The sequence below is a fragment of the Schistocerca nitens genome, chromosome 1 (genome assembly GCF_023898315.1).
Source record: "Schistocerca nitens isolate TAMUIC-IGC-003100 chromosome 1, iqSchNite1.1, whole genome shotgun sequence".
NCBI classification, from domain to species: domain Eukaryota; kingdom Metazoa; phylum Arthropoda; class Insecta; order Orthoptera; family Acrididae; genus Schistocerca; species Schistocerca nitens.
Window position 1 is genome coordinate 113,714,992 of NC_064614.1, and position 12,513 is coordinate 113,727,504.

At 47.2% G+C, this 12,513-nt stretch overlaps 1 protein-coding gene and 2 pseudogenes across 1 annotated transcript in view; all 3 read right to left on the minus strand.

Annotated features, from left to right (window-relative positions):
• Positions 1 to 12,513, minus strand: part of LOC126234649 (ionotropic receptor 25a-like) — a 313,787-nt gene that overhangs the window by 76,268 nt on the left and 225,006 nt on the right. Inside the window, exon 11 of the mRNA XM_049943384.1 lies at positions 4,440 to 4,617. Coding sequence (XP_049799341.1) covers positions 4,440 to 4,617 — 178 coding nt within the window. The remainder of the gene's footprint in view (positions 1 to 4,439; positions 4,618 to 12,513) is intronic.
• Positions 4,002 to 4,119, minus strand: LOC126212969 (5S ribosomal RNA; annotated as a pseudogene).
• On the minus strand, positions 11,845 to 11,962 carry LOC126207502 (5S ribosomal RNA; annotated as a pseudogene).

A 12,513-nucleotide genomic window follows, 5' to 3' on the forward strand; every position in this document is an offset into this window, starting at 1 on the left:
CAAATTCTTCATGCAGTGTCATATCTCCCTTATCTTCTTCCTCTACTCCTCTTCCATTTCCATAATATTGCTCTCAACTGCACCTCCTGTGTATAGACCCTCTATTACTCCTTCCACCTTTCTGTTTTCCGTTCTCTGCTTAGGACTGGTTTTCCACCTGAGCCCCTGATATTCATACAAGTGGTTCTCTTTCTCTCGAAACGTCTCTTTAATTTTCCTGTAGGCAGTATCTATCTTACCCCTAGTTGTATATGATTATAGATGCTTCCATTTGTCCTCTAGCCACTCCTGCTTCGCCATTTTGCACTTTCTGTCAATCTCTTTTTTTAGACGCTTGAATCCCCTTTCGCCTAATTCATTTATTGCATTTCTATATTTTCTCCTTTCATCGATTAAATTCAATATCTCTTGTTTTACCGAAGGATTTCTACTAGCCGCCGTCTTTTTGCCTACTTGATCCTCTCCTGCCTTCACTATTTCATCTCTCAAAGCTACCCATTCTTCTTCTATTGTATTCCTTTCCCCTGGTCTTGTCAATTGTTCCCTAATACTCCCTCTGAAATCCTCTACAGCCTCTGGTTCTTTCAGTTTATCTAGGTCCCCATCTCCTTAAATTCCTGCCTTTTTGCAGTTTCTTCAGTTTTAATCTGCAGTTCATAACCAATAAATTGTGGTTAGAGTCCACATCTGCCACTGGAAATGTCTTACAATTTAAAATCTGGTTCCTAAATCTCTGTGTAACCATTATATGACCCATCTGAAACCTTCCAGTGTCTCCAGGTCTCTTCGACGTGTACAATCTTCTCTCACGATTTTTAAACCAAGTTTTAGCTATGATTAAATTATGCTCTGTGCAAAATTCTACTTCTGCTTCCTCTTACATTCCTTTCCCCCTTCTCTTCCTTTACTGGCTATTGAATTTCAGTCCCCCATGACAAGTTTTCGGCTCCCTTAACTATGTGAATAATTTCTTTTATCTCTTCATACATTTCCCCAATCTCCTCCTCATCTGCAGAGCTAGTTGGCATATAAATCTGTACTGCTGTGGTGGGTGAGGGCTTCGGGTCTATCGTGGCTACAATAATGCGTCCACTATGCTGTTCTTAGTAGCTTATCCGTGTTCCTATTTTATTACTCATTATTAAACCTGCTCTTGCATTACCACCATTTTATTTTGCATTTATAACCTTGTGTTCACCTGGCCAGAAGTTCTGTTCCTTTTGCCACCGAACTTCACCAATTCCCACTATATCTAACTGTAACCTATCCATTTCCCTTTTTAAATGTTCCAAGCTACCTGCACGATTAAGTCATCTGACAAATCACGCTCCGATCCGCAGAACGTCAGTTATGCTTTTCGTGAAGAAGACGTCGTCCTGAGTGGTCCTCATCAGGAGATCCGAATGGGGGACTATTTTACTTCTGGAATATTTTACCCAAGAGGATGCCATCATCGTTTAACCATACAGTAGAGCTGCATGCCGTCGGAAAAAATTACAGCTGCAGTTTCCCCTTGCTTGCAGACATTCTCGGTACCAACACAGCAAGGCCGTTTTGGTTGATGTTACAATGCCAGATCAGTCAATCACCAAGACTGTTGCCCCTGCAAATACTGGAAAGGCTGCTGCCCCTCTTCGGGAACCACACGTTTTCTGGCCTCCCAACAGATACCTCTCTATTGTGGTTGCACCTATGCTACCCCCATCTGTATCGCTGAGGCACGCAAGCCTCCCCACCAAGGCAAGGTCCATGGTTCATGAGGTGGGCGGGGGGGGGGGGGGGGAGGGGGAATCAGTACATTACATTTTCCAAAACGCAGAGAAACTAACGGAAAAAATGTAGGTGGTCAAAATTAGTGTGGATTACGGGATGCAGTGACTGGGTTATACTTCCACCACAAATATCAGCTGCCATTCCATTTGTGGTCAATATTTCAAAAACACAATGAAACTTTGACCACTCAGGAACAAATACAGTGAACTACAGTATTCATATGTGCTTTATTAAGTCTCATAAAAGAGAAAAAACTTGTACAGTACATAAAACAAACAGTTTGATCCATGAGCAAAATTATAAATAATATGAAAGGTACTAAGATGAAGTACCACACACATAGCTCCAAATGTAGCTCAGCGTAATAACTTCAATTTCTTCCATTTCAGACATAATTATCGTTTCTAAACATCTATTGCAGTTAGAATTAAGGTTATCTTTCTTCATCTATCTAGACAATGTCTGACACTTGTGGCCACACAGTCTTCATTCCGTGTTTCCTGGTATATTTGGCATTATATGCTGTACTTCAGTCACTGCCTGAACCACAACAGCTTGCAATTTGAGCAATATATGACCGACATTTGTTTTCTTAGTTGTAGGCACATTAACAGTAACAAATGAGCCTTCGACTATAAAATGATAGTTAATGTACGTATTTCTTAGTTGCACACTGTAATTGGCAACAACACTATTTAATAAGTTGTGTATCTGTAACCCTGGGGTAACAATGACTGGTGGTCAAAGTAACACGGAAACAGAGAAATCATGGACGTGACTTCAGAAATCGTAATTTAGTAGCTGATATACACATCTCTAAAAAAAACTAATCAATTTTCTGTTTTGAGAATTAATCGAGTAGTGTAATGATACAATTGAAACACCGATCGCTTTGCAGTTAAATGATATCGGTGGATTCAGTGCAATCTGATTTTAACACACTTTTTCGCATACAATTGTAAGTCGCAACAGGTTCGCCAACTGTTGCGCAAGAAATCAGCACTATACGGCGCCTCATAGAGTACATGACGGTACTTTACCAACAGACAATATATACTAAATACCCAAATGAGAGCCAGCAGAGCGCTGTAAAACTCTTGGCGATGAGTGGTCAAAATAACCACGGCGACCAAAGTACGAGGTAAGTCTTTACAAATTTGGAATGATACAGAAATTTGTTAAGATAACTTACAGATCGGTAGATGTACCATTTAGTAGCAAACAATCTCAAGTTTGATTCACGTAGTGCGTCAGTACCCCATTCCGCCAACCAGGAGTGCACAGTGGTGCACAGTTAAAATGGCTACTTTCACTGGTGTGGAGAGTGCTCGCTGTGTGTTTTGGTTTCTTGAAAGGAACTTTTTTCTCTGGGGTTTCATTAAAGACCGTGTGTATATTCCTCCCCTACCAAACAATTTAGCTTACCTGAAAAATCGAATCTGCACTGCTTTTGCACAAGTCACGCATGGCTTTCTGCATCGAGTGTGGGAAGAAATTGATCACCAGTGAGATGTTTGTCGCATCACAGTTGGTACTCACATCGAACCATAATGACACTTGGCACTTTTATATGAAACTTGAAGTTGTCTGCCACAAAATTATGCATTTACCGATTCTGTAAATTATCTCAATAAATTTCTATATCATTCCAAAATTAGAAAGTCCTTTTTGACTCACCCTGTATATCTGCTTTACGGTACTTAGATATTAATACTAAAATTAAACTCCTCCCGCACAGGCCATTAAGGCCCAAAGGCACCGACTGGCCGCCGTGTCATCATCAGCCCATCACCCATCCAAGTGCTAGCCCAGCCCGACACCGCTTAACTTCGGTGATCTGACAGGAACCGGTGTTACCACTGCGTCAAGGCCGTTGGCATTTAGATACTAATACAACTGTGGCAATATTACTTCTTACCTTTAACAGTATAAACCGATGGTGAAAATTACCCGTTCACCAGCTTCTACACTAAAAACCAATAAAGTTTATTTATGACCCAAATCCAATACTAAAATTAAACTCTTTCCGCACAGGCCATGAAGGCGCAAAGGTACCGACTGGTCGGCGTGTCATCCTCAGCCCACAGGCGTCACCGGATGCGGATATGGAGGGGCATGTGATCAGCACACCGCTCTCCTGACAATATGTCAGTTTCCGAGCCCGGAGTCGCTATTTCTCAATCAAGTAGCTCCTCAGTTTGCCTCACAAGGGCTGAGTCCACCCCTCTTGCTAACAGCGCTCGGCAGACCGGATGGTCTCCCATCCAAGTGCTTGCCCAGCCCGACAGCGCTTAACTTCGGTGAGCTGACGGGAACCGGTGTTACCACTGCGGCAAGGCCGTTGGCATGTAGATACTAATACTAGTGTGGCAATATTATTTCTTACCTTTAACAGTACAAACCGATGGTGAAAGTTACCCCGTTCACCAGCTTCGACACTCAAAAACCTATAAAATTTATTTGTGACACAAATCCAACAGCTACTCATCCAAGTTGTGCCAATGGCTGAGCGATGTCTGCATTTTTTTCGAAGTACTACGTGCGACCGCTGTCCAACCACAAGCTGAGCAACACGAAGTGGTCCGTCCTACCTGCCATACTAACCTCAGTTCCCCCACTTGTGGGACGGCGCTCCTGGGGCGGACCGCTGGTGGCGAGGTACTCACCTGCAGGGGTAGGGGTACATCTCCTTGTTGTTCTGGGCGCTGTAGGGCGAGTACTTGTCGAGCAGCCAGATCATGATGCCGGTGACGGTGAGCGCGCCCACGATGCTCAGCCACACCTCCAGTCGCAGCACCGTCATGAACTTGAACAGCGACGTCTCGCGCACTGGCTTCCGTATCACTGTGCACGAGTGTTAACGAGCCATGCATCAACAACCAAGTAAGCACCATTTAAACTTTTATGAGGGCCTTCCCTTGAAGTTTTTGTAAAGGTAATTGAACGAAACACACTGACGGGAAAAAATCGCAACACCAAAAAATAATTAATGAAGATGAGCCGTGCACGGCTCGTGTTCATGCCATTTATTGTTTGTCATCTTCTATTACGGTACTGCTGCCTCGTTTTCCTATTCCATTTACTGGCGTCACTAACTTCCTGCCTTACTTGCCGGTGAGCGGCAGCAGCAGCGCGTATCGATAAGTGCACTGTCGTACCATCTCTGGAGCGACCGATAGTATTTCTGGGTCGTCGTGTGTCTGGGAATTCTATAAGTCCCTCCAGATCCTTGAGCGTTATGCACTCCGCCTCGCATTCCGTATACGCTTCCCGTCCCCCACGTGGATCCTCTATGACCTCATTCCTTTCCCCCATCTGCTCCTGTTCCTCGAACATATCCGCATAATCTGCACCTCCCTTGATCCCCCTCACCCCCTGGTTGCTCCACTCCTCTCTCGTCCCCGCCCTCTGCCACGCCTTCACTGTTGTGTCCCCCCCACCCTCCATCTCTACACCCTTCATATCCTTTCCCAAGGTGGTTTCCATCAACTCCCCCTCCCGGATGATGCCCTCTCTCCCTCCATCCGTCCCTCCTATCAACTGTGATCCTCACCCCCCCTCCTTTCCTCTGTCTTTTCCCTGGTCTCCCTCTTCCCCTCCTTCCATCCTGTCCCCGCCCCCTGCCACGCCTTCACTGTTATGTCCCCCCGACCCTCCATCTCTACACCCTTCATATCCTTTCCCAAGGTGGTTTCCATCAACTCCCCCTCCCGGATGATGCCCTCTCTCCCTCCATCTATCCCTCCTATCAACTGTGATCCTCACCCCCCCCTCCTTTCCTCTGTCTTTTCCCTGGGCTCCCTCTTCCCCCCCTTCCATCCTGTTTTCTCCCCACCAAACCTCTCCCTGCCTTCCTTCCCCCCCCCCCCCCCGAGTCCTTTTGTATTCCCCTCCTCTGCGTTCCCCACTCCCTGTCGCATCTGCCCAGCACCCCCCCCCCCCCACTCCTCTTATGGGTCCTCATCCTCCATCGGCTCCTTTCCCGCTTCCCCCCCATCGCTTTTCCTCTCCTTCCCCCCCCTTTTTTATTTTCCCATCATCTGTCCAGTTTCCCCCCACCTGCTCTCGGCTGTGGTATGTCACATTTGCTAACTTTTTAGTGCAGTGTTCCAGTGAATGTTCAGTGTTGTTCGTCTTTCTCGTGTTCCAAACAGAAACCATGCTGTCACTGGGTGTGAATTTTGTCTTTTGCAAACAGAACCCAGACGGTCGCTGTGTTTTTTAATTGTGTGTCTATTGTTTTACCTGTCAGCTTCGTATGTATTTTATTAGCATCACCATCTCTTTGTTCTATGTTTTAAGTTTCACGATTTTTTCGCCATGTTACTATTTAATTCTCCGATTTTATCGCCTGTTTTTATTATTTATTCTCTTCATCTTTTTAACAAAGTCTGTAGGCTGAAGAGCGGCATACTAAGCTGCTGCCAGCCCGCCCCCTTCGGGGGGATTGAAATTCAATAAAGGAAAAAAAATGTGTCTGGGAGTCAGCTGGAGACGGAGCAGCAGTGCAGTCGGGACGAAGCAGCAGTGAAGTTGGGGGACGGAGCGCCGCTGAGGCGCCGACAGCCAGTGCTCGCCGACCGATGGCGGCACACATGAACTGTCCGACGAAGGGACACTGGAGCGGGACGACCGTCGGTTGGTCGTTCGGTTGGCTGTCTCATCGGCCGACGTATATTTGCTCCTTTCAGCGTTTCCGGGTCTGGCATGGAGCAGCGAGGAAGTCTCCGTGGCGCGTGTCTGGCCGGAGCTTGGCGACGTCCACGTGAGGTCGGAGTTTGAGGGGCTGTTCCCATTGCTACGAGGTCCGTGGCTCACCGATCCCGGACACGAAAGATAAGTTATCCTATCACTTGGTCCGTTGACTTTCTGTCGGTTGGGTTGTCGTCTGATCGTACCCTCAAACATCTGAGCGCCCTTGGGTGTACTGACCTTTTTTTAAATTTCTTCTTGTTGTTTGTACTTGTATGGCTTCTAGCCGATTTTTTTTAAATTAGCGTTGTTTTGCTCTTAAGCCCTTCAACCTAGTTTAAAGAACTGTTCCACGTAAGGCCTTTGGTATTTAAAAAAATTAATGTTTTGGAGTTTTAGGTGTTAGGCCTTCAGCCGATTTGAATTTAACTTGTTACTTCAGCCTAACTAAAGAATTGATTTAAGATAAGGCTGCCCTTTTAAATTTCTGATTAAGCTTGCGTTATAAGTTATTGGCCTTCAGCCATTTTTAAATGAAAGTGACTTTCAGCCGGTAATTAAGTCCGAGAGATTACAGCTGTGTGTTAAAAAAATTTTTTTTTGGGGGCTCTTGTAATATTTGATCAAACAATAAAGTTATAAGTTCGAGTGTAACTGACGGCCCCTTATTTTGGCCCCTTTCCACAATTTATACTATCTGTCATGTCCTGCAGGCTAAGTAGGGGTCTCAGAAGAGTAATTAAATTTCGGATACACATTTGTCTAGGTAACTTGTTTAAATCATTAATATTGCAAGATCAGAGATTAATGTAAGCGCGACAAAAGACATGTGAAATGCTGGTAGCCGGCCGCTGGTGGCCGAGCGGTTCTGGCGCTACAGTCTGGAACCGCGTGACCACTACGGTCGCAGGTTCGAATCCTGCCTCGGGCATGGATGTGTGTGTTGTCCTTAGGTTAGTTAGGTTTAAGTAGTTCTAAGTTCTAGGGGACTTATGACCTCAGCAGTTGAGTCCCATAGTGCTCAGAGCCATTTGAACCATTTTGGTAAATTAACAATCAGTGTAACCCCCAGATGAATGCAAGCACTCAGTCCTACATGCATTCTGCTGTACAGGTGCCAGATCTAAGTTTGTTGGGATTCTATGCCTGTTGCACTTGGTCGATCAATACAGGGATGATTAATGCTGTTTGTGGATGACGCTGGAGTTGTCGTCCGATAATTTCTCATATCTTCTCGATTGGAGACGGATACGGTGCTCGAGCAGGCCAAGGCAACATGCCGACACGCTGTAGAGCATGTTGGGCTACAACAGCGATATGTGAGCGAGCGTTATCCTGCTGGAAAACACGGCCTGGAGTGCTGCTTATGAAAGGCAGCTCAACAGGTCGAATCACCAGACTGACGTACAAATTTGCAATCGAGGTGCTTGGGATAACCATGAGAGTGCTCCTGCTATTGTTCGAATTCGCACCCCAGACTATAACTCCAGGTGTAGGTCAAGTGTGTCTAGCATGCAGACAGATTGTTTGCAGGGCCACTGTAAGACGTCGTGGTCTCCTGACCTTCATTGCTTACATATTCCGCCCTCACAATCATATTCCGCACATCAAGATGCTTCATTCGTACCCAAATTCGATAAGATAAAGTCAATGTTGTATGAATTCATGTAAACGATATGCAAATAACAAGTAAGCACACCGTGGTTGAAATACTCGAGGCTGGCGTAAACACATACACTCCTGGAAATTGAAATAAGAACACCGTGAATTCATTGTCCCAGGAAGGGGAAACTTTATTGACACATTCCTGGGGTCAGATACATCACATGATCACACTGACAGAACCACAGGCACATAGACACAGGCAACAGAGCATGCACAATGACGGCGCTAGTACAGTGTATATCCACCTTTCGCAGCAATGCAGGCTGCTATTCTCCCATGGAGACGATCGTAGAGATGCTGGATGTAGTCCTGTGGAACGGCTTGCCATGCCATTTCCACCTGGCGCCTCAGTTGGACCAGCGTTCGTGCTGGACGTGCAGACCGTGTGAGACGACGCTTCATCCAGTCCCAAACATGCTCAATGGGGGACAGATCCGGAGATCTTGCTGGCCAGGGTAGTTGACTTACACCTTCTAGAGCACGTTGGGTGGCACGGGATACATGCGGACGTGCATTGTCCTGTTGGAACAGCAAGTTCCCTTGCCGGTCTAGGAATGGTAGAATGATGGGTTCGATGACGGTTTGGATGTACCGTGCACTATTCAGTGTCCCCTCGACGATCACCAGTGGTGTACGGCCAGTGTAGGAGATCGCTCCCCACACCATGATGCCGGGTGTTGGCCCTGTGTGCCTCGGTCGTATGCAGTCCTGATTGTAGCGCTCACCTGCACGGCGTCAAACACGCATACGACCATCATTGGCACCAAGGCAGAAGCGACTCTCATCGCTGAAGACGACACGTCTCCATTCGTCCCTCCATTCACGCCTGTCGCGACACCACTGGAGGCGGGCTGCACGATGTTGGGGCGTGAGCGGAAGACGGCCTAACGGTGTGCGGGACCGTAGCCCAGCTTCATGGAGACGGTTGCGAATGGTCCTCGCCGATACCCCAGGAGCAACAGTGTCCCTAATTTGCTGGGAAGTGGCGGTGCGGTCCCCTACGGCACTGCATAGGATCCTACGGTCTTGGCGTGCATCTGTGCGTCGCTGCGGTCCGGTCCCAGGTCGACGGGCACGTGCACCTTCCGCCGACCACTGGCGACAACATCGATGTACTGTGGAGACCTCACGCCCCACGTGTTGAGCAATTCGGCAGTACGTCCACCCGGCCTCCCGCATGCCCACTATACGCCCTCGCTCAAAGTCCGTCAACTGCACATACGGTTCACGTCCACGCTGTCGCGGCATGCTACCAGGAGCTCCGTATGCCACGGCAAACTGGCTGACACTGACGGCGGCGGTGCACAAATGCTGCGCAGCTAGCGCCATTCGACGGCCAACACCGCGGTTCCTGGTGTGTCCGCTGTGCCGTGCGTGTGATCATTGCTTGTACAGCCCTCTCGCAGTGTCCGGAGCAAGTATGGTGGGTCTGACACACCGGTATCAATGTGTTCTTTTTTCCATTTCCAGGAGTGTACATTCCAGACATGACGGTCACAGGAGCTTTTAGTTCGAGAGAGGCAGACCGCACACCGGGAGGCCAATCCCTTCAGAGGATGAGTCAACCTCGGCCGCCCGTGGAGCGGACAGCATTTGTTCGAGTGAAAGGAAGAATGACCCCGTGTTCAGCTTAAAAGCAAATTCCGCTACATTGTGTGGGAGCGCCCAGCCTACGCATTCTTTACAAACAGAGCATGTAGTTTCAGAGGTTTTCACAGGGAGACAGCAAACGCCAAACGCCGATGCTACAGATTTCCGGATTGGTCGCCTTAAACGAAAAGTCATCCTCCCGTTTTAGAAGAGCAATTCTGATTGGCAGACGATATTTCTGACGCCTTGAGCTGAAGGAGTAATGGAAGAGACCGAAAGATATACCCCTTCACTTCTGGCATGGAGAGGGGCCGTTCCATTGTCGCTCTTGGAGCGAGAACACGTAACGAGAGCGTGCGCGCTTGTACGTGTACTCAAAGAGCGAGGAACAAGTCTCTCCTCAGTACTTCACTGGAAGAGCACCTCTGTCGAGAGCGAATCGGAGTGCGACTCTATGTTGAGTCCTTGTGATTAAGCGTTGTTCACTGTGTTGGCCGCCACACTTATTGTGCGGTGTGAACGGACAGAGTTATAGTTAAACGCCTGCGAGCGAATTTTTGGGTGGCATCACAGTGGACTGGTTATCTGACCGGTGTACCACGCCAATAGTTAGACTACGGGCGAATAGGAGTCTTTGACTTCATCAAGGCGTAGGGAGAGTTTGATTGGCGAAGGTCAATCTATATAGGAGTTATCTTATTCGTCAGCAGCGAGCGGTGCAGACAGCAGTCATCGCAGCTTACGGTATTGTGCGCTACAGCTCTTGCGAGCCCCATATTTCCTCCACAACTGTACACTTCACTGCATTTCACACGCGACAGCCTCGACCGTAGCAAGCAACATTCTAACGCATAATTATTCAACTTGAGTAGGCGTGGCTCTCAGCCATTCTGCCAAGTCAATAACATCTTAAACTTTGTATAGAAATTTCATTAGCGAATCCTATCCTCAAGAGGTAACTTCCTACTCCAGTACCCAAGTATCCCACTAGTTACATAAGAAATTTTGTGAATTTTTGTGTCATTTCCTTACAGCGGACGTCTCCAGAAGATATTTATTGCTAAAAGTTTTTCAGGCATTTCTCTTTAGAACGTTAGGAGCGTCTGTCTGACTTTTGTAGTAGTGTGGGGGTGGAAACTGCATCTTGCAGGAGCCACAGGGTAAAGGGTACCTCTCAGATTAATCCGTTGCACAGAATGACAGAATAGCACCCACACGCTCACACCACAACTGGCCTCCTTTCTAAATAGCACACTGCCATCACTGGTAACTGGCACCAAGACGGAACCAGCTTACATCAGAAAACACAACAGACCTCCACCCTGCCCTCCAATGAGCTCTCGCTTGATGAGCTCTCGCCTGACTCCACTGAAGACTCAAATGGCGGTGGTACGGGGTCAGTGGAATGCACGCTGCTGGGCATCTTTCTCGGAGTTGTCGCTGAAGTAAGCCATTTGTAACAGCTCGTTGTGTCAATGTGGTGCCAACTCCTGCTCAAATTGCTGCTGGAGATGCAGTACGATGCACCAGAGCCATGCGCCGAACACGATGGTCTTCCCTCTCGGTAGTGTCTGTCACTTGACCCTCCGCTGCCCGGTCTTCTTGCTACTGACCGTTAGAATGACCACCACTGCCAGTAGTCATTACAGTGGCTATGTTCCTGCCAAGTCTTCTCGCAGTATGGCAGAAGTAACATGCATCACCTTGTAGTCCTATTACACGACCTTGTTCAAACTCAGTGAGATGTTGATAATGGTGTTTTTGTCGCCTTAAAGGTATTCTTGACTGAAAGCAACTCACCGCGTCCAATCTAAAAGGTAACCCACGCTCACGACCGTACACCGTATATTTAAAGTAAACCCGATTTGCATCCTCATAGTGGCGCTACTAGCGCTACTCTTATGCCATTAAACTAAACTAAAAAACTAAACTCCTCCCGAACAGGCAATGAAGGCCCAACGGTACCGACCGGCCGCCGTGTCATCCTCAGCACACAGGCGTCACTGGATGCGGAAATGGAGGGGCATGTGGTCAGCACACCGCTCTCCCGGCCGTATGTCAGCTTCCGAGACCGGATCCCGTTACTTCTCGATCAAGTAGCTCCTCAGTTTGCTTCACCCCGCCTGCCAACAGGGCTCGGCAGACCGGATGGTCATCCATCCAAGTGCTAGCCCAGCCCGACAGCGCTTAACTTCGGTGATCTGACGGGAACCGGTTTTACCACTGCGGCAAGACCGTTGGCCTTATGCGATTAGCGCGGTAAATGAAAAGACATCATCTTTCAGATGTAGAAATACGCCTAACAACTTTCGTTTATGTCGCACAACTCTTTCTTGATGTTGCGATTTTTTCCGTCAGTATATTTATTTACACATACATTTTATTGCATCTCAAAATATTGACTACTGCATATGTTCGAAATAGTTACGTAAACATTTATTGACTTTGATGTTGATATCTCAAAGCATGATTTTGTTAGGATTCAGCGGCAGATTCAATGTACAAATATTGCGGCTTATCTTTTACATTACAAAGAGGTAGTAAGTAAAACATAAATCACATAAATCTAAAGGCTGTGAAATCAGTTAAATACTTACGATTACAATTACGAATAACTTAAATTGGAACGATCACACAGATAATGTTGTGGAGAAAGCGAACCAAAGATGCAAAATGCAACAGCTGTGCTAGAGAGACCTATTACACTACACTTGTCCATCATGGAGTATTGCTGCTCGGTATGGGATGCACATATGATAGGAATGACGGAGGACATCGAAGTAGTTCAAAGAA